Here is a 27,802-nt window from a genome sequence, read left to right as displayed (position 1 = left end):
TTTAAATAAGTGAAAAATCAGGAAGTCCTTATATTTTCTTGTGAAAGATTTAACACATGATGTTCTTGTTCCAGTGGGAAAATTGAAGGGTATGTTCTCATGATATGTACAAGAACTGGGGTGAAGACCCCCAGTGGGAAAGAACTGAATACCTCTCTGTTAGGGAGAATGGGAAGGGGACAGAAAGACCCCATGTAGATATCCCATGGACCTGCTGCTCGAGTGCTGGTGGTCTCAATGTGGAGTGGGTTGTTTTTTTTTTTTTTTTTTTTTTCCTGAGGTGCCTCCTTTCTGGACAGTGCAATGGAGTGCTGCTGCTGCTAAGTCACTTCAGTCGTGTCTGACTCTGTGTGACCTTATAGATGGCAGCCCACCAGGCTTCGCCATCCCTGGGATTCTCCAGGCAAGAACACTGGAGTGGGTTACCATTTCCTTCTCCAATGCATGAATGTGAAGTTGCTCAGTCGTGTCCGACTGTTCACAACCCCGTGGACTGCACCCTACCAGGCTCCGCCCTCCATGGGATTTTCCAGGCAAGAGTACTGGAGTGGGTTGCTATTGCCTTCTCTGGCAATTGTGTGCATGGAACTGGAAACCCTTGAACCAGCAAGTCCCGGGATCCCACAGTGACTGGGGAAGCTGGAGGAAGGCCACAGCGCTGCATGCTCTCTGGGTACCTGGAGAAGTGCTCAGAGCCAAGGGCTTCTGGCCATTTCCGTGCTGCCTCTTTGGGTTCTCAAGTAGCTCATTGCCTCTGACTCATTGCCTCTCTCAATAACCACACAGTCCCCTGTTGGGGCCTTTGTTTCTCCTGGGTTTACCCACTGCTCTCCACTGACTCTCCGCGAGCCTCTGCATTTAAAAGCATTAATGCTCCAAAGGTTGTTTTTTTTTTTCTTTTCTTTTCCCTTTTTGTCCTCTTTATTTATCTTTAAATGCCTATGTGAGCATTATAGCCAATGTAGTCCTGGAACATTCCCTGTGACTTTTATTGAATGGAATTTACTCTACTCTTTATGAATCAAAGTCAGTTCCTTTCAGTGTAACGGAATATGTTTTCAAATGATTGTTGAGGACTCTCAATTACTTGGATGCTTCAGGCAGCAGGTCAGCCTTGCAGGCAGGATTTATTTCTGGTTTATGATTTGTCTCTGCTTTTATCTGACTTTGCAAGATCCTACAGCCCATAGAACTATGTGTCTGGAGTCCTTTGGTTAACATTGCTAGTTAAGAGACGGCAGCCCTGAAGCAAGGGACTTCACAGGGGATTTCTGCACTGAGGGACTAGAGAGAGAGATTACTTTATTTCTTCCCTGTTGTTTGGAATAGAGAAGGGAGCAAGAGTCGTTGAAGGAGGACAGGGTGTGTTTGTATACTTGGTTTATAAAAGTCTGAGAGCATTTCTAGAGAACACATCTGTGTTTCTTAGCATTATTCTTTTAGCATGCACTGTATAAAATTACCATATTAGTGGTTACAAGCGGTCAAGTATGGTAATTTCACGTGGTTCCTTCTAAAACATTTCTTTGGTAGCCAGCCTCCTCCTTCTACCAAAAATACAGTGATGTCTTTTCTCTCTTTCTTTATCTGGTCATGCTTTCCCAGTAAACCTCTGCTTATCCCAAATGCTCCCATCTTAACTAATTGCAAGATTTTCCCATTCCCCAGGGACAGCAATGTTTAATGTGGTTCATAAACAGAGGCGTTAAAGACAAAGTAGAAATAGCCACAAAGAAAACGGAAGGAAGATTACTCTCCAGGTCTGACCCTTTTAAACTGTCCATTGGTATGACAGTAGAGGGGAGAAGGGTAGAGATAGTCACGGATGAATTTCCTGTAGAGCCATTATCCAGAAACTTTCCTTCTCAGGCATCATGAGAGCTGCTTTCTCTTTCCAGCTTAGGTTTCTTATGTTCAGGCCGCATGCTGTCCTCTTTCTTGGTTTGGTCTCATTTTGCTGAAACTCATCCTCAAGTAACTTCCTAAGAAAGGGACATAGAAGGAGAATTGTTTCAATCCTTGCTTTGTCTGAAAATATCTTTATAATACCTTCAGACTTGGCTGATAATTTGGCTGAGTATAGGATTCCAGGCTCCACTGTCTGTCAGAGCTACTGTTGAGAAATCTGGTACTTGTTATGATGACCATTTTCTGGCATGTGGCCTGGTTTATCTTCCCTTTCTCTGGAAGTTTTTTAGCAATTGTGTTAAACCTTAAATCAGTTTTGGAGAATTGACTCCTTTAAGTTCTCCAATTTATGAACATAGTATATTTCTCCATTTATTTATATCTTTGACTTCTCTCTTCAGCACTCTCGTTTTTAGCATACCTGTGCATATTTTGTTAGATTAGAATTAGAACACCTCAGAATTTCTTTTTGCTTAGTGATTGTAAGTCATATTATATTTTAAATTTCAGTTTTCATATATTTATCGCCAGTATGTAGAAATACAATTAATGTTTGCACATTGATCGTGTAGCCTGAAAACTTGTCTATTAGTTCCAGGTGTTTTTGTGTTTGTTTTTTGCTTGTTTGTCTTCTGTAGATTCCTTAGAGTTTTTCTGAAGACCCTCATGCCATCTGCAAATGGGGGAAGTTTTATTTCTTTCTTTCTGACCTGTATATCTTTTATTCCTTTCTTTTTTCTATTTTGCTGTCCAGGACTTATAGTAGCATGCTGAAGAGAAGTGGTGTCAGTGTCCTTGTCTTGTGTCTGATCTTGGGGGAAAACATTCAACTCTTTCACCATCACATATAATGTTGGCAGTAGGGATTTTGCAGATGTTCTTTACCAAGTTGAGGAAGGTTCATTCTGTTCCTAGTTATCTGACAGTTTTATCATAAATAATGTTGAATTTTGTCAAATGATTTTTCTGCATCAGCTGATAGGATCCTATGATTTTTCTTCTTTAGCTTGTAAGTATTATGGATTATATTGCTTGGTTTGTGAACACTAAACCAGCATTTCATCCTTAGAATAAACCCAACTTGCTCATGATAATTATTGTATATATTACTGAATTCTATTTGTTAACATTTTCTTAAGAATCTATGCAACTATATTGATGAATATGGGCCTGTAGTCTTTTTTTTTTTTTTTTGTACTTTTTTCACTTTCAGGATAATACTGGCTTTACAAAATGAGTTGATGTTCTCACTTTTATTTTCTGAAAGAATTGTGCAAAATTGGCATTTGTTAATTCTTCTTTTCACACTTTGGTAGAATTTTCAGCAAAACCATCTGGCCTGAAGATTTATTTTTTCAGAATTTAAACATTATTAATTCCTTTTCTTTGATAGCTATAGGGCCATCCAAATTTGAAATGTTTTATTTCATATTGGGAGAGTTGTGGTAGATTGTGCTTTTCAAAGAATTGGTTCTTTCCATCTAAGTTGTCAAATGTATGTGTGTAGAACTGTTTCTAGTTTTCCTTCTGTATGTTTCTGATGTCTGCAGGGAGTGTAGTCATTACCTGTTTCATTCCTAATACTGCTAATGTCTGTCTTGCCATATTTTGTGTCAACCCTGTTAGAGCTTTGTCTGTTTATTGACCTTCAAAACAACCACCATTTATTTCATTGATTATTTTTCTGTTTTCATTTAATTAACTTCTGCTCTTATCTTTCTTGCTTCCTTCTTTCTGCTTGCTTTAGATTTGCTTGGCCTTCTTTTTCCTATTTCCTGAGGTGAGAGCTTAGACTATTGATTTGAGTCTATTTTATTTTCTAATCTCAGCTTTTAAAAACATGTTTTGGAAGTCTGAGGTCTTCTGCCAGCGTTCAGCAGGTGTTCTGTAGGAGTTGTGATGGGGGAGGGAGGCTCACGAGGAAGGGGATATATACATATATAGTTATGACTGAGTCACTTTGGTGTATGGCAGAAACAGACACAACATTGTAGAGCAATTATCCTCCAATTAAAAAATAAAATATTAAAATATTTTTTTTAATTGGAGGATAATTGCTCTACAATGTTGTGTCTGTTTCTGCCATACACCAAAGTGACTCAGTCATGAAACGAGTTACCAGTCCAGGTTCGATGCACGATACTGGATGCTTGGGGCTGGTGCACTGGGATGACCCAGAGGGATGGAATGGGGAGGGAGGAGGGAGGAGGGTTCAGGATGGGGAACACATGTATACCTGTGGTGGATTCATTTTGATATTTGGCAAAACTAATACAATTATGTAAAGTTTAAAAATAAAATAAAATTAAAAAAAATAAATAAATAAAATGAATTAAAATCAATATATCACCAAAAAAGGTAACTATTGATTTTGATGGAAAAGATGGTTGGAAAAAAAAGAACCGTGCACGAAAAAAAAAAAAAATGTTTTAATCAAGAAGAAGAGCTTGTGCATGGTTTCAATTCAATGAATATAGAAGGAAAAGCTTTTTCTTTTTATGAAAAGTTGTAGAAATTCTATGATCCATTTAAATGCCCAGATAGTTAGCATTGTACCCATTAAACAGGGTACAATGTGCCATTTTCTAGATGCAGACCCTGACACTCAGATGTGTGGCAGTTTCTTTATTAATTAACAATGATGGTAGAAGCAACACTCCCCACCCTTCTCCCCACTATAGCATTCCAGCCTGTGCTAGCCATTCTCACCAGTTGGAGCAGAGGCTGTCCATAAGGGATCTGGGCAGGTTCCACCCCAAAACCAGCCATGTACAGTTTACAACCCAGAGTAGATGTGGGGACTGGCAAGAGTGAGGGTCAGTGGATGGCATCTACCTTCCTCTTCTTGCCCTCAGGCTCCAGTCAAGTTAGGTCAAAGGAGCCAGGCCCTGGGCCTCTTTGCAGGCACCTGGATAGTGGACATCCATGCATAAAGGCCAGGCTAGGTCTTTCAGGAGGGCTGTAACTTCCAAAGTGCTAAAGTAAATTAACATACTCCAGATAGACAGGGCAACCCAACTCCACTGCTTGCCAACTGTGTGACTTTGGGTAAACGTATGATCAGCTCAGCATTTCACTTTCCTCTTCTGAGAAATGGAATGATATTGGTGTCCATCTCCTAGGGTTGCTCTGAGGGTTAAGGAGTTACTTTGTGTGAAGTTCTTTGAACAAGCTCTGGCAGGAGTAGGTACCAAATCAGTACTGATATTTGCTCTGACTTCCCCCATCCAAACTCCTTCAGCCCTTTCCACTTAAGATTCAGTCTCTGATGGTACAGGAGTGAGGAAATTGGCAATTACTTTTGCCCTCATCGCGTCACCCTCTCTCTCCACCTTCATCTCCAAACAACCCTTCCACAGCCAAGGAAAAGCCAAGTCATTCAATAATATTGCAGACACTTGTTCAAATAGCCAGGGGCAGGGGAGGAATACATGGAACCAGTCTAAGCAGAGTGCAGACAGGTTTGTGCAAAACCACTCCATTCACTGAGGGCTATGTGAATGATAGGATAAACACAACCCAGGCATTTTTGCTGAATTACAACCCAGACTATATATATCAACAGTCCTCCATAAATGGAAATCTCTTCTCCAGCAAGTCAGCCCCCACCACAATTTCCCAGAAGCAATATCCAGCAAGAAAAGCACTTTTAGGGACAAACGACTCAAAGTTTCAGGCTGCCGAAGACTGAGCTACCCGGTTTGTGAGGTTCAGTGCAGACATCGCCGCAAGCCTCAGACAGGTCTCCTCAACAAAACAATGGAGAGACTCAGGAGTGCCTCCACCCTTTGGAGTGCCTTCCAGCCCACCCTGTCTCCTCCTGCTGTCAGAGAACACACGCTTCTAACTGAAAACATGCCACAAGGGCAAATACACCAATATACTAGACCTTCACCACTAGCCCAGGCTGAGCTTACATTTCTCTGTTTATCTGCTCCCACTGAAACTTCTGCCCAGCAGACTACAAATTTATTTATGTTACAGGTTTATTATAAGTGATACAGATCAGGAATAGCCAAATGGAAGAGATGCACAGAGCAAGGTACAGGGAAAGACCTTGGAAAGTCCACGCCCTCTCTGGGTCTATCATGTGCCCAGCATATAGATATGTTCACCAACCCAGAGGCTCAGTTGTGTAGGGGCTTCCACGGAGGTTTCACTATGTAGGCTTCATTGATTAAATCACTGGCCTTTGGTGATTATCTCCAGCCACCCTCCTCCCCGGAATGGGGCTGAAAGTTCCATCTCTGTAATCACATGGCTGGTTCCTCTCAACCAGCCCGCATCCTGAAGCTTTCCAGGGCCCCAACCACCAGCCATCTCATTAGCAGGCAAAAGACAATAGATTTGAGGATTTTAGGAGTTCTCTCAGTGGCATCCAACTCTTTGCAACCCTCTGGACTGTAGCCTGCCAGTCTCCTCTGTCTATGGGATTTCCCAGGCAAGAATACTGGAGTAGGTTACCATTTCCTCCTCTAGGGGATCTTCCTCACCCAGAGACTGAACCTGCATCTCTTGCATCTCTTCCATATCCTGCATTGGCAGGCAGATTCTTTACTGTCTGAGCCACCAGGGAAGCCCCAAGAATCAGGAGCAAAGACCAAATATTTATTTTGTACTATACTACAGGGTCGGAGAAGGCAATGGCACCCCACTCCAGTACTCTTGCCTGGAGAATCCCAGGGACGGGGGAGTCTGGTGGGCTGCCGTCTATGGGGTCGCACAGAGTCAGACACAACTGAGTGACTTAGCAGCAGCAGCAGCATACTACAGTGTCCATGGGCTTATCTTCCAGGGAGGGTCAAACCTATTACCTCCCTCACAGGAGTTACCTCTGCAGCACATACATGCACACATACACATATGTGCACACACTTATGCATGCAAGCACATATATACATGTATACAAATACATACACATATACACTCATACACCCACACACAATGCACACACATATATACAGTTACACACTTATATGAACACACACACACTAATTAGGTGTCTGAATATTAGAAACAGCCTTACAAAATATGAAATGTGAAAAGAACAATTCCTGGAATCTGTTGGTTCTCCACTGAGCAAGAGTGGAGAAAGGGGATGGATGAGGCATAAAGATGGGGACAGATGATGTAATAACTATGAAAGTCACAAAGTCGTGAAGGCTAGCTTTGGTAGGAATCTCTGTCAAAGAAAGAAAACTCACTGGGAAAGAGTTCTGACAGTGAGGCAGAGGCTTCACTTGGCCCCAGCCAGGGTTATTAGGTACAAAAGGCCAATTTCCATGTTGCAGATCCAATCCAGATTGATGTTTTGGAGCTATTTCTCTCCCTGATAGTTCAGTTGGTAAAGAATCCACCTGCAATGTAGGAGACCCCAGTTCAATTCCTGGGCTGGAAAGATCCACTGGAGAAGGGATCGGCTACCTACTCCAGTATCTTGGGCTTCCCTTGTGGCTCAGCTGGTAAAAATATCTGCCTGGGTTCAATCCCTGGGTTGGGAAGATCCCCTGGAGAAGGGAAAGGCTACCCACTCCAGTATTCTGGCCTGGAGAATTCCATGGACTGTATAGTCCATAGGGTGGCAAAGAGTCAGACATGAGTGAGTCACTTTCACTTCATTTCTCTCCAGCACTATGTAAATAACTTCCACTGTGGTGATCTGCTGGAAACCACAAGACCAGGGCCCCCCAGGGACTCTTTTCTACTGGGTACCCTTCTCTGTGGCCAACCTACCCTACCCCACCCCCTGCCCAGAGCTCCCACCACTTGTCCACACGTGTGAACTCACACCACATTGCATCTTTACAGATCAACCTCTGAAACACCCCCAAAAGTAGCATGTACACTCACTCAGGATAAGAGCAAGACAGAGATCCAAGAGGCAGAGGCAAGCAGGGAGGAAAGAAAGTACATTTATAGGCACAAGTGTCTGGCTTTCCCAGCTTCTCTGTTCCTACAACTACTTCTGCAGCATCTCAGCTCTGCTGGGGAAGGCTTCCCTGTGGGTTAGAGTCTTAAAACTGGATATCTTTTCACCATGTGGCACCTGCAGCCAAGTTTCAGACACTAATGTGCTGTAAAAATAAAGTGTATTTCTTTAAAAAAAAAAAAACTACACATAAGAATATAATGTGTGTGTGTGTGTGTGTGTATGTTCAGTTGAGTCCTACTCTTTGCGACCCAGTGGACCATAGCCCGCCAGGCTGCTCTGTCCATGGGATTTTCCAGGCAAGAATACTGGAGTGGGTTCTCATGCCCTCCTCCAGGGGATCTTCCCAATCCAGGGATCAAACCCAAGTCTCTTCAGTTTACCTCCACTGGCAGGTGGGTTCTTTACCACTAGCACCACCTGGGAAGTCCACATGATAATACACATTTGCTTAAATTATATTTGTCTGCAATCACGTGGTTTTCAAAAGTATACAGACATAAATGATCGTATCTTTTAATTTTATCCCCATAAGCCTGGATTTGATTTGATAGTTTGAGCACAGAGATGGAGAATTTTTTTAATTACTTTGTACCTGACATTTTATTTTTCTCTAAATTTTTATCATGGAAAAATTTCAAGCTCTTAGAGAAGGGGAACACATAACACAAGTCTCCCCATCCACCCTGGAGATCCAATTACTGCTAACATTTTGTTATATCAGCTTTATCTGTACATACTGTGGTGGCGCAGACGCTAAAGCCTCTGCCTGCAATGTAGGAGACCTGGGTTCGATCCCTGGGTTGGGAAGATCCCCTGGAGAAGGAAATGGCAACCCACTCCAGTACTCTTGCCTGGAAAATTTCAAGGAAGGAGGAGTCTGGTAGGCTACAGTCCATGGGGTCTCAAAGAGTCGGACACGACTGAGCGACTTCACTTCTTCATTTCACTTCACTTCACTGTTTTTGCTGAATCATTTAAAATCAAGTTTCAGGTATTGAGACCCTTCAATAGTTAAGCAGGCATCTCCTAAAAATAAAGTCATTTTAGCAAGCAGTGTGCTATTATTACACCTAACAATGTGAACAATAATTCTACAATATCATGCAATACATCATCATGTTGAAACTTCCTCCAAACTGTTTCACACTGGTTAGTTGACTTAGGAGTTGATCAGCGTCCATGTTTGTTATGAATATTGCTCCTTTTTAGCTGATTTTGTACTAGAACATTCCCACTCTTTCTCTGACACTGACATTTTTGAAGAGACCAGAAAAATTGATACAGAATGTTCTGCTCTCTGCACCTATCTGATCTTTTCTCCCTGGAGTCATTTACTTTGCTGTTCAAACCCTTTTTTCTCGTAAACCAGAAAGGCTGCAGGCTTGAACTTTGATTCAAGTTAAGTATTTTTAACAATAACACAGCATTGGTGATGTTGTGTGCTGAATTCTGCATCCAATATCAGGTTGATTCGGTATGAGAGACGCTAAGTTTGATCCCTCCTGAAGGCCCTGACAGCCAGATGTGTCCACTGAAAGTGGAGAATGTTCTTCCTTTTCCAGTTAGCTCTGTGCTTCACCAACTCTCCACACCTTCATAGGGCCCTGCATAAAACTGCCTTCTCTAACTCAATTATTTCACTGACCACTGCACACTGGGAACTTCCTAATTATCCCACTGTTGTTTAGTCGCTAAGTCATGTCCAACTCCTTTGCCACCCCATGGACCATAGCCTGCCAGGCTCCTCTATCCGTGGGATTTCCCAGGCAACAATACCGAAGTGGGTTGCCTTTTCCTTCTCCAGGGGATCTTCCCGATCCTGTGACAAAACCCACATCTCCTGCACTGCAGGTAGATTCTTTACCACTGAGCCACCAGGGAAGCCCAGTTCTCTCATTAGTTCTGCATTTGCAAAACATCATTCCTCTGGAGAGAGCTGTCCCTGCAGAGGGGAAGACTTTTATCCCACAGACTCTTAGGGAAAACTGGTTCTCTCCAGAAAAGTCATGAGAGAATGTGGTCTCTAAGAGTTGTGTGGGGGCACAGAGGGCGCCCCCAGTCAAGGTCCATTGTCTGAACTTTAAGGGAAGGAGGAGCAAGCAGGGTTGGGCACTTTGCCAGTGAGAGGGCCGTGTATGGATAGAGCCGCTCAGGATGGGAAATCTTTGCGGAAAAGGAGTTTCAGATATGCCTATATGTCAAATCCTCTCATCTCCCTTGGATACCTGCAGTAGAGTCCCACAAGTTTTCAGGCTTCTGGAGTCCAGGTCCTGACACTGATTTTGGAGGCATCACTAGGTCTCAAGGTTGCCCTGGTGATGTCAAGATTTCAGACATCGTCCAGTGAATGAAGACATGGGCACCAATCAAAACAAACCTAGTAATGCATTGTTCACAATGCGAAGCAACTAATTGAACAGAGTTGTCAATGAACCAACTGATTGTTTTGGTCAGTTGTAGGCACCATGGCCAGTACTCTGTCTTTTTACCCTGGTCATGGTGATTGGCTGAAAATGCGTGATCTCTCCTCTCCTTTTCCTGACTTGCTGTTGTAGAAGTGGAAAGATGAGAGCACACTTGGGTCCCCTTGTAATCTGGAGCAGAAATGGCTTCTCAGAGCTGGCACAGGATACTCTGAGCCAGTTGGGAAGGCGACCAGAGGGAACTCAGAATAGATTAAGTAGAAGCAAGGCAAAGGCAACACCAGCCCTCCACTGAGCGCCAAAGGCCAACAGAGATCTGCAAACCCACACCAATACCCCTTTTTCTTCAGGGCTGGGCTTTCTCAACAGGGACCAACTCAAAAGGCAGGCAGAAGTGCTGGCAACTTGCATTCCCTTGCCTACCCCATCAGGGCTCAGTCCCACCCCTAATGGGCATTTGCTCCCAGCTTGAGGGGAAGGATGCTTGGGGTTCCTCCTCTAGAAGCAAGAGAGCAAATCACAGACAGGTAACTGAGCAACTCCCCAACTTGCTCCAGGGACCCCTGTGGTCCCAGTCCCCTCTTCCCAGGAATGCACAGCCTTGCTATGATATCAGGCCTTCTGGTTCCTTCTTCCTGCCTCTCTCCTTTTCCTCCTAACCCTTCCCCTGCCCTCCCCTCCTCCACCCCCTGCCCAACCGCCCATCTCTTTCTTTCTCCATCCCGCTAGAAACTTGGAGGGTTGGTTCTGTGTTCACTTACTCAGGACCTTCACTTTCCCTGTCCAATAGAGTTGGTCGTCCCCTCCCTGGAGATTCTTCTTTAGGAAGCTTTCACATGGACTACCTCATTCATACACACAAGAGAGGCGAATCGCTGAGATCTGCCCCCGCAGGCCAGGAGCTCTTGTGCCAGGGGTAGATCCGGGGATTCAGAGCCTGTGTGCCCTCCGGGAAACAGCCTCTGCCCTGGAGGCTCAGAGCAGAACGGAGGTGGTAGGCGCAGGGTTCAAATCAAAATGTGGCCAAATGTCTCCCCTCAAGTTGGCGGTCAGTCAATTCCAACCAAAAATGATCGTGATCGAGACAAAGCTGATGATGATGAAACTAACAGCAATAATTGGCAGACCCTCGCTCTCGATGCACCCGGTCCACGCCTAGTCCCGATCCGGTTTGGACCTTTCCCGCTGGGTGCTGGGCAGGGGTCAGCAGCCTTGAACTACTCGGCGGGGCGGAGGATCTGAAGGGCAGTTCTGGGACAGAGGCGGAGGGGCGAGCCAAGCTCAGGGGGACTGCCGAGGGAGGCGGGGGCGACAGGAGACTGTCCGGGGCCCGCCAGAGGCTCGACTGCGGGGGCGGACACGAAAGGCGGGGACACTCCAGGGGTGGCAGTCGGGGAGGAGGATAAAGGGGTTGAGGAGCGAGGGCGGGAGCCGGGAGCGAGAAAGTGGGATGCAGGGGCTGCGGGGAGGAGAGAAGGGATGGGGATATAGGGGCTCAACGCTGAGGGAAGAAGTACAAAGGTGGTGGGGACCGAGAATGACGAGGTGAGGCCAGAGGGCGGGGAGACGGGGGAGGAGCCAAGGACGGTGTGGGGCGTGGGAAGCGGGAAGGTGGGGACTTAAGGGGCCGGGGGGAAAAGATGGGGTGGGAGAGCCGCAGGGAGCGGGGGAGATGCAGCGGGGCCGGGAGATGGGGCGGGGAGCCGGGAGGTAGGGAAGGAGGTCGGGGTAGGAGGGGTCTTGCGGGGGCGGGAGTAAGGGGCTGGGACACAGGCAGATGAGGGCTGGAAGGCAGGGCTGGGAGGCGGGGCGCGGGCCCAGCCCCCGAGGTTAGCTGGAAAAGTTTGCGCCGGGGCTGGCGGGGGCAGAGGCTGAGGAAGCCGGTCTGGGAGACACGCGACAGGAACCCGACGCCCAGCGCGGTGGCCGCAGGAACCCGAGCAAGACTCTGCGGCCCGGGCAGTGTCCCCAGCCCCGAGCGCCAAGTCTATCCCGGCGCCCCGGCACTGGGAGGGCAGGAAGGGGTGCCAAGATGCCGGGGGTCCGAGCGCCCTTCTCGGATGGAGGTGAGCCGGCGGGCCCCAGGGCTGGGTGGGAGCAGCCGGGTCCGTTTTCCTCACGGATTTCCAGCCCGTCTTCCAGGCTATCCAGCCCATCGCGACGTGGACCTGGGCGGGCGAGCACACCACATCAGCATCGCCTATTCCCACCAGGTCGTCCATTCTGGTGACTGAACCCGGGCAGGGGAAGTGGGGATGGTTCCTTTTTAAACTACAGTTAGAGCGTTTAAACGCCGAATGAAGGAGAAGTGACTCTTCACAGAGACGCGCCATGGGTCCCTTTTCTGGGATAATTAAGTTTATACGGCCTGGAATGCGGACCTGGGGGCTCTGGAAGTGTTTCTTCGCCACAAAGTTCCAGTTTTCCTTCTATTTCTCAAACAAGGTAGTTGGGGCTGTCGGAACCGGGCGGGGGGCGGGGTTGGGGGGGGGCGGGAAGAGGAGTCTGGAAGACAAAAGTTCTATGATGCGGTAATGAGGTTCCCAGGGAAGATCAGTAAGTTATACTCATATCTGGGATAAATCCGGGGAAGCGACAGGACTGGTCCTTCTTCGAGCCGATTGCAGGAAAGTGCTAACTTTGCCACTTTTAACCCCCTGCCCCCACCATAGTCTCCAAATTGTTCTCTCCTCCTTCTCCTTACTTTCTCTCTTCCTGACGTTGGACACTGCCAAGGACATATATCTTTGTGGTGTATTTATATTTAGATGTAAGAGAGGGACTTCTTGTTGGATTTTTAAAGGGAACATGCTTTACTTTGAAGATGAAGAGCATGAATGAGTCTGGCTCTTCTGGAGCTCTGGGTGCTTCCAGAATTAGGCATCTTTTTAAAGTCTGGAGTTAGAAGTTGCAGACATTGTACAGAATCCTGAAAGTAAAGTGTTAGTCGCTCAGTCCTATCTGATTCTTCACAACCCCATGGGCTGTAGCCCACCAGGCTCCTCTGTCCATAGAATCCTCCAGGCAAAAATACTGGAGTGGATAGCCATCCCCTTCTCCGGGATCCAAACCCCTATTGCAGGCAGATTCTTTTCCATCGGAGCCATCAGGGAAGCCCCAAAGAATTAAGTCTTCATGATTTATCTTTACAACATTCCTTTCTTCATTGATAAAAATCTTACAGGCATGGTTAAGAAAAACTTAATTCCTAGAAAGTACAAGGGCAGGATTATGATCTGTGGGTATATGACTAATGAGGATGGTGGTGGTTCTGGGGTGTGTGTGTATGTGGTACTCAAAGAGTTGTGGACTCACTGATGCAGAGCTCAGTGCCAGTTTGAATACTTTTATTACCATAGGTGAACCACACATTGGGTTTTCTCAGTCAGAAAACTTTCACTTTGGGCCTGCTAGTCCAGGTGCTCTAGTCTCCTGACACCAGGGATCCGAAACGCAAAATCAGCCCTTAAGATACAGATGCAATGATTCCTCGACCAGTATTCATCTCTGAAAATGCTGCTTTCCTCTTTATATTTGTGAATTCCATTAAAATGCATGACTCTCCTAATTTTCTACCATATGTGGATACTGAAGCTACCATTTCCTGTACAAGGCCTACCTTATGAATTGGCCTAATGACTTTATGTCTCAAAATTTAGGGACTGATTTTCCTTTATCAGGAAATTATGACACTAATTTGATTCCATGGTATCTCTTCGACTCCCTAAAAATGTTTCAAGACCTACTGTCTATACATATATTTTTGTTACAAAGACATGGGAATTTAAGCATAACATAATCTTGAAACATTTGTTGTTGCCCAACTGGAGAAACCCTTTTTCTCTGCCAGGACTTGGGACTATGACTCTGGGGCTGATACAGCTGGCATGGCAGCCTTGGGCAATCTACTGTGTTGGCCAGTTAGCCGAGACTGAGCTGTCCCTGGGCTATACAAGGCTTTCTGTTTCCTCACATTTGGTTTCATGATTCGTTTCTTATCAGTTTTAGAGCCATTTTGTATTATCCCCTTGCCATATGTTTTCTGTAAAATTGGTTAATTACCTTAAGAGCATTGAAATATACACATTACCATATGTAAAATTAAATAACCAGTGAAGATTTGCTGTTTGAAGCAGGGAACTCAGATCAGGTGTTCTGTGAGAACCTAGAGGGGTGGAGAGGTGGGAGGGAGCTTCAAGAGGGAGGGCACATATGTACACCTATGGCTGATTCTTGTTGATGTATGGCAGAAACCAGCACAATATTGTAAAGCAATTATCCTCCAATTAAAAAACAAATAAATGAAAAAGAGATATTCCATGAGCTTTTGGAGACGATATGCTGGACTTAGTGGAATCCTGTCTAGCTTTAGTTAATAATACTTTTTAACTTGTTGTTGATAGTTACTAGGCATAAAGTTACCTTTTGTTTCATTTTTATTCTGTTTTTGAGGAATCACAGTGGCATCTATGAGAGGGCAGGGAATAGCCAGTCAGGTAAATCAGTGACAAGGTTGTTCAGAGGAAGGTGTGGAATCCATCAGGTGGTTCTAACGTCTGGTTGGAACCATGAGCTGGAGTGGGAATCCTGAGTCATTTGTAGGCTCTTTGGCCTTGAAGATGCTGCTCCATCTCCTTGGGGTCAGGGTTTTCCATATATTTCAGTCAAGCCCCCAGATTCAGCATTCCAGCATTTTGCTAGCACAGTAGCTAGAAGTAGTTCAGTCCCAAGTATGCTGGTGACACCCGTGTCGCTAGATAGGTAAGGAACACATGGAAACACAACAGCTTCTGGAAGAGCTTATCCCTAATGTTGTGCACTAGAATAGGATGACATGGGCATCCAGCCCAGCGCGGCCTCTTCCAAGCTGTGCCACAGGCTCAGTTTCCCCCTGTGTCCATTTGGAAGCAGATGCTGTGGTGGGCTCAGACGTGGCGCCTGCAAGGCGCAGTGCGCAGTGCGCATGCCAGGCCACCGAGCAAGAGTGCTGCTGTGGGAACGGATGAAAGGAGCCCCGCGGTTACCACTTCCTGCCCAGAACACCTCTCATTTTCGTATGCCTAGAGGAACTCATTTCCACACACTTTGATTCGTGCTGTGACAGCCTTGGTAGGAATTCAGTCCTGTACCCTTCCTTAGAACAAACAGAGAAGAGAAAGTTTGAGAAACCTGGCAGAAAAGCAATGAAGATAAAGACCTCTTGCATCAAAAGCATTTGCCCTCAGACTGATGAGCCTGGATGCCCAGGAGAACATGCAGAGAGGCAGATGTTCAAGCTGGACTTGATTGTGGGCACAACCTGCATACATGGGACTCCTTGGACTGCTGTCAGATCTCTGTTAGCATCTGAGCCTTGTTTGCTGAGAGAATAACCTTTGGAGAAGCTGCATAAAAGTAGGAAATCTGACCAGGGACAAACTCACTTCCGCAATCTGGAGAAGAAAGGGGAAGATGTAGAATCCTGATGTGGCTCATCTGTAACAGCCTTTCTCACCAGGCGCTCCACTAATGGGTCCAGAGCAACATGCAGGCATGCAAGGCTGAGTACGTAACACCTCTTGTCATGAACCATCTCTGAGAGCAGAGTGAGGTCACCTAAGAAACCCCTGAGTGACGGGAAATACTCATTAGCAAAGGAATTTTGTTGGGGCCATGAAACGGCCAACTCATTATTTCCTTTCTAAATTCTTCTAAGTGGGGGAAAAAAAATCTTGCTTTCCAAGAAATTTTACTTGTGGACAAATGCTTTGTGTTTTAATTCAGTTTGTGGGATGAACTGGGAGAATATAGCATTTTAAAAATATAACACCTTGCATCTTACCAGGAGAAATCAATGTCTCACTATCTTATTGTGCTTTTTTTTTTGGCCATTACAAAGAGAAAGAGATAGACCCCAGACTGGTGAAATATTTTCCTCTGTTTTTTTTTCCCTTTTCCTTCTTTTTATAGTTTGTTTATTTTTCAAAGTGACATGAGTAGAGAAAGTGACTCTCCAGCGTGGAAAACACATCTGGAATCCATCGGGCCCTGCCTGGCTCCCTCCCCCTCCCCCCACAGATGCTCTTCCTTGGAATGGAGGGAGGGGGATGGGGTGACACCCCTATGAACCACCTTCTAGAAGGCGTCATATTCCTTCTCTGCAGAAAGAAAAGCCTTGGTGTTGGAATGCCTTGAGGTAGACTCGAAGACCCCACCTGAATGAGGATGGAGTGAAAACTCTTAGGTAGCAGATCTCTGTTGAATAGATGGAAGGCAAGCCCAGGAGTGGGCAGTGTACTATCTTTACCTTCGCAGTGAGATGCAGGCAGTGAAATCCTCACTCAGAGTGGGTGAGGGGAGAAGTCTGCGGGGGTCTGGATGACCTGAGCACAGTTTGGGAGGGAGAGCTCTGCTTACAGATATAAGTAAGGCCTGCTCTCAGGCACAGCTCTGTCGGAATCTGGGTTTGTTGGAAGGCCACTGCGCATGAGCAGGAGCACCCACGTGTCTTCTATAACTGGCCAGGTTTTCTGAATATGTACATGACTAGCTGGCACCCAGCCACATTTTCAGCATCAGGCTGTATTTTTCAGTATTCAGGTGGAAATTAAGCAGTGATCCAGTTTTTACTGGAAAGGCAGATACTGGTCTGGTCACTACCAGCCCCAGACACTTATCTTTTAAAATAAAGTGTGAGCATTTGTAATGTGTAACTCTCACCCTCGATGGGGACTTCTCCAGCTACCCACAAAGACAGTTCTCAGGACCACTGGCTGAGACCTGTAAGCCTCTGTGGGGACCCTCCATCAAAAACCAGCCTAGACATCAGCAGTAGGAAGTCCACGGTACCCCTTGGGACACAGGCCATGGGGGACATCCTCAACTCGTCCTAACAGCACTGCTGAGGACAACGGCACAGGGAAACCTCTCCACGTCCACAGCCCAGAATGTATCCGTCCACCCAGCAGGAGCAATGGGAAGGAGTTACCCACATCTCTCTGCATGACTCACCTTGAGCAGGAAGCTCACAGGAACATCACATTGAGAAGAAGATGCCAGGCACAGCTTCATGACTCCATTTATGTGAGGGTCAGACACAGGCTAAATTACTCTAAGGGATAAGAAGTCCAGAGAGTGCTGCCATTCTAGTGGTTAGTGACTAGAAGAGGCCATGAGGGATAGGAAAGGTTGGGTCTCCCAGGGGCCCTGGTGCCCACAGTGCCCAGCACTCTTGCAGTGACTTGCAGCAGCAGGATGGGTGAGCCATGGAGGGCTGATGCCCACCTCTCCATGTGCAGAGCCAGCTGACTCTCAAAGATTCGGGGACCAGGGAGGGGCAGAGCGTTCTCCCTGCAGACTTGGAGTCTGTGTTGCGTCCCTCCGGATGGAGGCAGGAATTCGCCCATGAGACGGTTTTGGCCATGCGTAGTGGCATTCAGGTCTATCCAAAATCAATCTTATCTTTGGCCTGGCACAAAACTCTCAGATGGGATCAGCTTTTTAATATTGATAACCCAAAGAAAATAAGCTTTTGGGTTCCAAAGAGAGATGGGTATCTTCCAGTTATGCAAAGAGTGGAGATTGGTATTTTATAACAAAAAATGTTCTGAGAAAATATGCTCCTTAAGTGATACATATTTAATTAAGGGAAATCATTAATCGAGCATTAATGGGAAGATGTGTTCACCCTCAGGATTCATGGTTTTGATGGGTTTCTGGCACATCTTAAACTATTGTCATTTTGGTTATTTTCTTGCTGGGTATTCGTTTTTGTTGTTTCCTTTCGTACTTTCTACTCAAGTTTATCAAAACTCTACATATTGAAGGGGAAAAAAATGAATGTGAGTCTGTGGAGCCTGCGGTGTACTTCCTCCGCCCTTTATTCCCAAGAGAAGTCCACATCCAGCAATTTTAAAGGGACTCGCAGCCCTGCTCTCTGTACTGTAGAGCACAGTCGGAGGGGCAGAGACTGTCTCAAGGAGGCCATGAGGTATTTAAGGCCATGGAGTTATCGCAGGCAAACTAGGGCACAGGAGAGAAACTTCGGACATACCTGTTTTCAAAAGGCTTTCAGATGCAGTTTCCTGGAGCTGTTTCGCCCCAGTGTGAGGGGGAATTACGATACAATTCACATTGCTCTCCTTTTCTTTAATGTTTGTATATTTTTATCATTCAGGCTCTTCTGGTGCTAAGTCACCATCATAACTCCTCACGTTATGCTCCCCAGTATCAGGTCCTGGGATGGAGGGGCGGCCACCTGGACATGGCAGCCGGTGGCCTGGAGTGGTGGGGGCAAGGGCGAGGGTGGGGACAGGGAGTGTTGGAGGGCCCTCCGGCCAGCTATATGACCCCACTGCCACGAAAGGAGAAACAGCCCCTCTCAGGATGCTGCCGCTTTGTGACTCTCATTGGAGCAGCGCGTGTGTTCCTCTGTCCTACCTTTGGGTCGTGCCTTTTCTGTGAACAAGGACACACGTGGTGCCATGACAGGGTATCCATGCGGGAATGCCAAGCACTCTCTCAGGGTTGTGCTCTGGGGTGGGAGGTGTTGGAAAGATAACCAGGCGACTAGGTTCTCCTGTGCCTGGTTTCCTACAACAGCCAGGAAGGGTCAGCAAAGTGGGAGCACAGAGACTCCATTCAGCGCCCACAGATGAGAGCACTTAGATGAGCAGCAACGAGGGGCACACGCATTTACTGGGCACCGTTAATGTACGTGGTGCTGTGAGAGGAGATGGAGAGGATGAAATAAGGGGCTCCAGGAAAGTGCTCCGAGAGTGTCAGCTGCTGCTCCTATCTCTATCCTTAAAAACAGTTTGCAGTTTGTTTTAAAAGTGGTGTGCTGGGGCAGGATGATTCCAGAAAACACTATAGAGCTGGTAGAAGTTGACCTGGAGACTTAAGGATGGGCACGATTTAAATAAAAATGGAAAAGAGGTAAGCTGGTGGGGGGGAGTGGCCCACGAGCTGACCCCCACCATCCCTGCTTCTGTCTCTGGGAGACCAGGCCCCTTATCACAGACCAAGCAGCGGGGACCAGGGCTGGGTGGGAAGTCTGCCTCCTGCATGAGGCCTCACAGTGCCCGTGGGTGAGGGGAGACAGCCCCAGGGTCGGATGCTGCCTCCGAGGCTCATCAGCGATGTGGAGACCTTGGCAGGCCCCAACATTTGGTGGTAAAGCTGACTCCCAGCCCTCCGTGACCTCAAACTGCACTGAGACACCAGGGGCTCATGTGGTTTCCACAATAAGCCACACATAAACCTCCAGGACACAGAAGAAATCTCTGCAAAGAAGCAGTGGGGTCGTTGTTGCCCCATGTCAGAAAAACCAGGCTCACCCAGATTAAGGGAGTGGAGGCTTGACAACATCCTCAGGGCTCTGGAACCAGCACCCGAGTGGCAGGAGAGCATCCACCTGGAGGGCCCTTGGTCAGGGAGCTCTGTCTGGAGCCTCCTCTGCTTCTCACTCACAGAGCAGCCTACAGGCTGAGCCCCAGGGTCCCCCTGCCACTGAGGCCTTCTCAGGAATGAGCTCAGCAGTTGTACCAGGCCTTCAGATTCCACTGCACCCCAAAATGCAGAGCCCCATTTCTCTGGAGAGTGGTCTATGTGCCACCAAGCCAAACTGAGGGCTGTGACTTAAACTTATAAAAGTTGAAAAACTTCACTGGATTCACACAGTAGGCTGATGTAAATTGACCTTGTTTGAGTTTAATTATATATTTAAATATTCAAACAGTTTTGATTTAGAATCAGTGCATTTAGCGAAAACCATTTCTACCTTGGTAGTTGGATCTGCTCTGCCTTGGACATCACAAGAAGCCTTTGGATAAAGCCACGTGGGGCTGGGGGGTGTGTAGAGGTCCGGAGCGGGAAGGGCCGTTGGAAGCCTGGCTCTTGGGCTCTCTGCCCCACCGTCACCGGTGCTCCCAGGTTGGTTGTTTCTTTCCATCACACACACCGATTGAGTTTTGGCGGTTTCGACAGTTGTATCTAAACTCTGAATTTTAAGCCAAACTCAAAAATCAACTTGTTTGTCCTTGCTCTTCTTCCTTTAGTCTCAGTAGTGGTTGATTCCACTTTTACAGGCTTATATTCTTTCTTCCCCTGGCTCCACGATTAGCTGCTCACTCAGGGAGTGGCCCTGTGGGCCATGTGTGGGCTGTGCTGTTCTTCCGTTGGTGACCAGATGGTTTGTCTCTGAGCTCTCTGTGGGGCAGACCTGGGGGCCATCTAGATTTGATTTCTGGTCTTGGCCTTGGTCCCAGGGATTCCAGGGAAGTGTGACTACTTCCTACAACATTGCTTCAAAGCCCACCAAGGAGGTTTCAGAAATCAGTGGGCCTTATTCTGAATTCCATCCTATTTTGGGGGCCTGACATAATATCTGTTTCTCTCTCAGTAACTGGGAATAAGGGTTTACCAGCTCCTGTGCAGGAGATGGGGCTGCTCAGGTGGTGCTAGTGGTAAAGAATCCACTTGCCCATGCAGGAGACACAGAGATGCAGGTTCGATTCCTGGATTGGGAAGATTCCCTGGAGGAGGGCATGGCAACCCACTCCAGTATTCTTGCCTGGAGAATCCTGTGGACAGAGGGGCCTGGTAGGCTAGAGTCCATAGGGTCACACAGAGTTGGACATGATTGAAGTGACTTGCACGCATGCACAGTAGGTGAGTATGAACTGGTTAGCGTTCTTAAGTGCCTTGAGATTTCCAGGTGGAAGTGTTCTTTGGGTTTAAGTCCGTGTGTTTGGATTACATGATTGAATGGTGGCAGTGCCCAATGACAGAATTTCCCTCCTTGGCAACTGTAGACACAGAATTGCTTCTTCTGGGCTCCATAGTCATATAGGAAGTTGGCCTGGGTTAAAGGCCCTCTTTGGGCCCTTATGGACCAGCCATGCAAATGCTTCAGCATTTTTAGTGCCTTTCTCCAACTCTGTTGCTGCTGTTCTTCTTAGGTGCTGTTACTTTATCACCGGGCTCTCTCTCTTTTTGTCTTTTCGTAGGAGCCTATTCTCAACACCCTAGCCGGTGTTTGGCCTGGATCCCTGTGGCAGCCTAAGCAGAAAGCGGTGTTTTCCCTGGAAATGGACGTTCTCAGGGCGCCCTCTGGTGGATTCAGGAGCTAACTGATTGTGAGTTCCAAGTGATGGCGATGATTCTCACGCCACGCCCCAGACCTTACACCTCCAACGAAACCCTGCACGAACATTACAGCTACGTGGGCAAGCTGGAAGGCAGGCTGAAGGACGCCCCCGAGGGCAGCACACTCACCACCGTGCTGTTCTTGATCATCTGCAGCTTCATTGTTTTGGAGAACCTGATGGTCTTGATTGCCATCTGGAAAAACAATAAATTCCACAACCGCATGTACTTTTTCATTGGTAACCTGGCCCTCTGCGATCTGCTGGCTGGCATCGCCTACAAGGTCAACATTCTGATGTCGGGCAAGAGGACACTGAGCCTCTCCCTGACGGTCTGGTTCCTACGGGAAGGCAGCATGTTTGTGGCCCTTGGGGCGTCCACCTGTAGCCTGCTGGCCATTGCTATCGAGAGACACTTGACCATGATCAAAATGAGGCCGTACGATGCCAACAAGAAGCACCGCGTGTTTCTTCTGATCGGGATGTGCTGGCTCATAGCCTTCTCGCTGGGCGCCTTACCCATCCTGGGCTGGAACTGCCTGCACAACCTCCCCGACTGCTCCACCATCCTGCCCCTCTACTCCAAGAAGTACATCGCATTCTGCATCAGCATCTTCATGGCCATCCTGGTGACCATCGTGATCCTGTATGCACGCATCTACTTCCTGGTGAAGTCCAGCAGCCGCAGGGTGGCCAGCCCGCACAACTCAGAGCGGTCCATGGCCCTGCTGCGGACCGTGGTGATTGTGGTGAGCGTGTTCATTGCCTGCTGGTCCCCCCTCTTCATCCTTTTCCTTGTGGACGTGGCCTGCAAGGTGAAGGAGTGTGCTGTCCTGTTCAAGGCCCAGTGGTTCATCGTGCTGGCCGTGCTCAACTCCGCCATGAACCCCATCATCTACACGCTGGCCAGCAAGGAGATGCGGCGGGCCTTCTTCCGACTTGTCTGCACCTGCCTGGTCAGGGGCCGGGGAGCCCACTCTTCACCCATCCAGCCCGCTCTCGACCCAAGCAGAAGCAAATCCAGCGGCAGCAACAACAGCAGCCCCTCCCCCAAAAGCAAGGAAGACCTCCCCCAAACGGCCGCCTCCCCCTGTATCACCGACAGAAACAAAACCCTGCAGAATGGAGTCATCTACAAGTGAGGGTGTGGGCCTCAAGGAACCTGGGGTCCTTGCATCGCCACAGGAAGAGCGGCAGCCAACCCTGCAGCCACGTTCTTCTGGATTGCATGCCTCACCCATGGGGGTATTTCCAGATCTGGGACTCGAGAAAGCTGTTCTGCCAACAGCCTGGCCTGGTGTGGATGTCTCTTAAGGAGGGGACCCAAGGAATTGCTGATGCATTTCAATGTAGACACCATGCCTTGTCCATTTAGGCTCTAGGGTCTTCCAAATGTACCAAGCTGCTGATGTCAGCAGCTGCCTTCTCCTGAATCCTCCCTCCCCTCTGGCCTCTGTCTGGAGAGGGAAGGTGTTGGACCACACACACTGTGCAATGTGTTTCCCAGGAACATCATCATCCCAGGATGATGTTCAGTGACTGTACACTACATCAACTGTGCACAGAAGGATGCTGTATAGTCATCATTTCTGTGTTACAGAGCACTTGTGTTTCAAATGTCTGCCACTGGTACACGTGTCAGCTGCAGTACATGGTGTCGTTATGTAACAGGGAGTACAAGTAAGTTCTGGCTGAACCACCAAGTATGAGGATGTGACTGGGAACTAGGTGGACAGGCCAGTCCCAGTCTCCTCAGACTGACACAAAGTGTCATGTTAAGCAAATTTTGAAAGCGCAACCCCTCTAAAAGGGCTTGTCCAAGGCTGGTCTCAGATGTATGCATCTGACCCCCAACTGTCCTGAGATGCCCTTGACAGTGTCTGGAGGATCCAGGAGAGAACAAGTGAGCTCTGTGGATGTATGTCCCCCAAGGGGACCCCTGCTTGTCTTCTGTCATTTCTCCCTGAGGAGTCTTAAGCTCATTCAAAAGTCAAATTAGCCAAATTACCCGGTTGTTTGGGGTTTCTCCAAATCCTAGAAAAGCCAGCCAAAGTATTCCAGGAGCCTGTGCCCCACACCAATCAAGAAAAGAATCCAAGAAGGAGAAGCAGAGGACAGACCCCTGGCTTATTTCACCTTTCCAACGTAATGGGGAGTTTCCGTTGAATTCGAAGATGCTTACAGGACAGCACTGTGATCCTGTGTTGAGTTTGAATCCATATCAGAAAAGCACCAAGTTAGTAAAGCCCCTGTGCTGTTACAGCTGAGCAGCTGGGGCCGTCAACAGCCTCGTGGATTCCTGAAAGCTGACCCTGACCTCTACCATTAGAGCAGTTTAATTGTGATCTGGCAGTTTGTGCTTTCTTCAAAAAGATGTAGCAATACTGTAATCTTTCATTTTAACACAGGTTGACCCTGTACCACTCTTTACCTTTGGAAGGAATTACGTAGAAGGCATTTTTGTACACAGTCATCCCCAAGGATTCTTTATGAAGTACAAATGGATGAAAAATGTACAAATTTCCAGAGTTGTCATAAGTATATAGTTGATGTACTGAGTCCTTCTTTTTTAAAAAAGATAAAAAGGAACCTTCAAAAGGATTCTTATCTGTGTAAGCCTCACTTCAGAACCCCTGAAGTTTTTAGGTTCAGTGGGAATTTTGCCTGAGTAAAGACTAAAAGAGTAGTCTTAACACATGAATAACTTTTCAGAGAAAAAGTGATTCCTCTTTGTTATCTCGTGCCAGCTCCTCTTTATAAAGGAACATTTTCATGGGTCCTGGGTGACCATATACCACCCAACACCTTTCCTAATTTTTGTTGCTGATGGAGATAAATCCTATTTGCAAGGACATGCTCATCAGTGGCATTTTAGTTGTTTTCATTACATCACTGAAAAGGAGCTTATTCTCTTATCAAACAGCCTGAGAAAACCGAGAGCATTTATAGAAAAGTTAAGCATTAAGATACTGGGTTAAGAAAATAACAACAAAATTGCCTCCGAGAGCCAGAATATTGAGTATTGCATTTTGTCTTCAGTGGAGAAATTACTTAAGAACTTTATATATTAGTTATGAGTTGCTTGGGGGCTCCAGCTCTCTGGCACTAAAAATATAACACTGCACCATAACCTCAACTTTTTTTTGAGGTAGCACAACACTTTCAATCAATCTGAACGAAAAATACCCCAAAACAGTCATTGTGTCTATTTGATATATGCAAAAAGTAATAATAATCAAATTTAGTACCAAGTGTTGGAGAAGGAAATGGCAACCCACTCCCATAATCTTGCCTGGGAAATCCCATGGACAGAGGAGCCTTGTGGGCTACAGTCCATGAGGCGGCAAAGAGCTGGACACGATTGAGTGACTGAACAACAACAAAAAGTATCAAGTGTACAATCCTAACTAGCTAGCTGATCATTTAGAAGTTGAGTGTGTCAAAGCCACAGAGAACCTGTTAGAGCTCCTTCAGTTAGTAACCTTTATCGAGTCCCATGTATGTTTGTTAAAAATAAAATAAAATAAAATTGAAAGCCTTTGTATAAACTGGTTGTTGGGATTCCATGTGGGGAGCTGTGTACTCTAAGGCCACCCCTGATGATATGCAGAGTGACATCATGAACTCTCTCCTGCTGCTAGCTGTTCCTCCAGGAATTAAACCACTCTGAGAACTCTAGTCGCATTTCCCCTATACTTCCCAATAGCAGAACTGGTATTTTAGGAAACTTCGGGGTATCGGGTACTAAAATTGGTGGAATAGCACCCAATACACCAAAGGTTCCGAAAATACCAGCTCTGCTTGTGGGAAGTGGCTCAGATGGTAAAGAATCTACCTGCAATGCAGGAGACCCAGGTTCAATCTCTGGGTCAGGAAGATTCCCTGGAGAAGAGAATGGCAACCCACTCCAGTATTCTTGCTGGAGAATTCCATGGACAGGGGAGCCTGGCGGGTTATAGTCCATGGGGTTGCAAAGAGTCAGATATGACTGAGCAACTAACACTTTCACTTTCCACCAATTTTGGTAGGTCAATAGGGAAGGAGGTCAATAGACTACCCTTTCAATGGGGAGAAAATTGTAAGAGTCATGGCAGCCAAAGTGCAGCCAAAAGAGATGGGACGATGGGTTCTGCTCCATTTGGTGCAATGGAGGCAACAGGAGAGACTTGATAAACCAGCCCTTTCTCTAGCTTTCTCCATCACAGATGGTAAGTTTTTACCTCTCCACCCTGCATTCTTACACAGAAAGAAGCCAGTGTTTGGCATCACCAGTTGGTAGTGACATTCCTGAAGAAATCTGCCCCCAGAAGTAACTGGGTGTACACAGAAATTCATCATTTCTGTGTTACAGAGCACTTGGATTTTCAAATGTCTGCCATTGATACATGCACAAGCTGCAGTGTGTGGTACCATTATGTAATAAAGACCACAGCCGACTGCCACCTTTGATACTGCCCAAGGCCAAGTGGGCAGAAGTTTATCTAAATCCCATCAGGAATGCTTTTGTCAAACTGCCATTTTCATCCCACACCTTTGGTGTCCCCAACAGGACTTTGCTGTGATTGTATTTTAAGAGGTCTCCTGGGGAATAATTGAGAATATCTGCTTTCTATGGAAAGGCTTCCAACTCCCCTCCCCTCCTTCATGAGGCAATACAAGATCCACCATCCAAATGAGAGACTTTTCACAATATTCTTTATTGCCCACAGACTCACATTGACAGTCAGTTAACATCAGACTATTTAGAGAACAGTTGTTTCTCTCCACCCTTGACCCATGGTTCGTCTACACTGGAAAAGAGCCTTTCACAGAAATTATTATTAACGAGGTGTATGTTATAGAAAACTTGTAGTTAAATTACCAATTCCATGCTTTTAAATGTATCTACGAGTGCAAAACCTCCACATTCAAATGTTTTTAGTATCTAAGTCAAATATCAAAGGGTTTGCTACATAATCAGAAACGCACACACCACTATTCTGAAAATGAAGGCACATTTTCCGATAATCAGTGACAAGGAGTGCAATCGCGCCTAAGTGGGAGTGACAACCTCTGCTTCTGGGCCATGGTGGTAACACACAGAAATGCCACGTGGCACCTCCAACTGGCTGCCCTAGAAGCTCAGGGACGTGCCCAGCATGGCAGCAGAGCTCACAACAGGAAACCACATCATTTACTGAAGGAGTGAAGTGGAATCACTGAGCGTGAGGAGGGAATTTAAGCCAATTCTCTTAACCCATTGTGTTGTCAAATCTCCCAGATGTTGGCCAAATAATTTCAGTTTTATTACCTTTCAAAGAACAGAATTTAGAAAACTTGAAGTTGGTTTTGTGTTTCCACTCCTCAGAGATCTCCAACACCAATTCTTATCCAGTAGCAACATAGAAAGTGGTAAATTGGCAATAAACCAGAGATCTTCACAGTAGTTCTTTTTTGTTTCACAAAAGTTAATGGAAAATAAACACGAAATTTTCAAATATTTACCAATAGGTATAATTTCCCATCCAAATGCTTTTTTAAAAGTAATAAATATCTCATTGTTACACATTAGATGTACACCGGATGGAGTTCTCTCCTAATCCTTGGATTTAAGCATCAAATTTTAATTCTTATTTAGTTCTGGATACAAAGAAACATTCATGTCCTTAATTTTACAAGATTTACTCTGGAACAAGTTATATTCAAAAGTCAAAGGAACAGAGAACATTCCACTTGCAACCAACATATAATTGTTACAAAAAAGTTTATTCAGTGTTCAAAAATGGATTTGTCTATTGATTTCTGCTTTAATCATCCCTTGATTCCGTGGTTAGAAACTTTGGTTGTGGTAAAAACATCCCAGATGAGTGTGAATTCATGACTTCAGTCACCCAGGGCCACAGCATGTGTCCCCACGTGTGTGTGTTTCTGCCTACAGCATTTCAAGGTGAAACAACAAAATAGAAACTGGAAATTGTATGGGATTTCATTTCTCATGCTTTCTTCAATGAGAATGCCTCTTCCATACCTTAGCCCTCAGGAGGGAGCCCCATGTGTTTGGGGCCTAAGGGGGTCATCATTCTGGTCATCTGTGGTTGTGAGAAGGAGGCAAGAATGAGGCAGGAGCACCCCAGGGATGCCTCCAACATCCCTCCCAACCCTGACCACTGTTCATGCATGAGGGTGTCTCTGCCTCCTCCTGGGCCATCCACACTGTGTCTGCCTGTTCTAACCTCCATCCTGTCTGTGCCTGTCTGCAAAGCCTTCAGAATCCCCAGACCCACCCAGGAGCCCCACCCTCAGGGTCCTATGAAGTGGGCCACACATCAGGCTTGTCGCGGCCCCATACCCTCTGTGTGTGTATTTTCTACTGAATTGTAACTGCAGACAGGCAGAACCTTTGCATGATCATAGAAGCGCAACACAGTGCTTGC

At 46.6% G+C, this 27,802-nt stretch overlaps 1 protein-coding gene across 1 annotated transcript; it reads left to right on the top strand.

Annotated features, from left to right (window-relative positions):
* Window positions 1-12,059: 12,059 nt before the first annotated feature.
* S1PR3 (sphingosine-1-phosphate receptor 3) lies at window positions 12,060-24,923 on the top strand. Its single transcript, XM_055579141.1, has 2 exons — window positions 12,060-12,329; window positions 21,252-24,923. The coding sequence occupies exon 2, from the start codon at window positions 21,395-21,397 to the stop codon at window positions 22,529-22,531; it is 1,137 nt and encodes a 378-aa protein (XP_055435116.1). The 5' UTR covers window positions 12,060-12,329; window positions 21,252-21,394; the 3' UTR covers window positions 22,532-24,923.
* The last annotated feature ends 2,879 nt before the right edge of the window (window positions 24,924-27,802 follow it).

The sequence above is a fragment of the Bubalus kerabau genome, chromosome 4 (assembly GCF_029407905.1).
Source record: "Bubalus kerabau isolate K-KA32 ecotype Philippines breed swamp buffalo chromosome 4, PCC_UOA_SB_1v2, whole genome shotgun sequence".
In the NCBI taxonomy this organism is placed as follows: Eukaryota; Metazoa; Chordata; class Mammalia; order Artiodactyla; family Bovidae; genus Bubalus; species Bubalus kerabau.
Note: the sequence above shows the minus strand (reverse complement) of the source record. Positions and strands in the feature narration are given on the sequence as shown.

Bases quoted from the DNA above. Each gene is read 5' to 3' on its own strand.
- S1PR3 (XM_055579141.1), top strand. From the start codon at position 21,395: ATGGCGATGATTCTCACGCCACGCCCCAGACCTTACACCTCCAACGAA.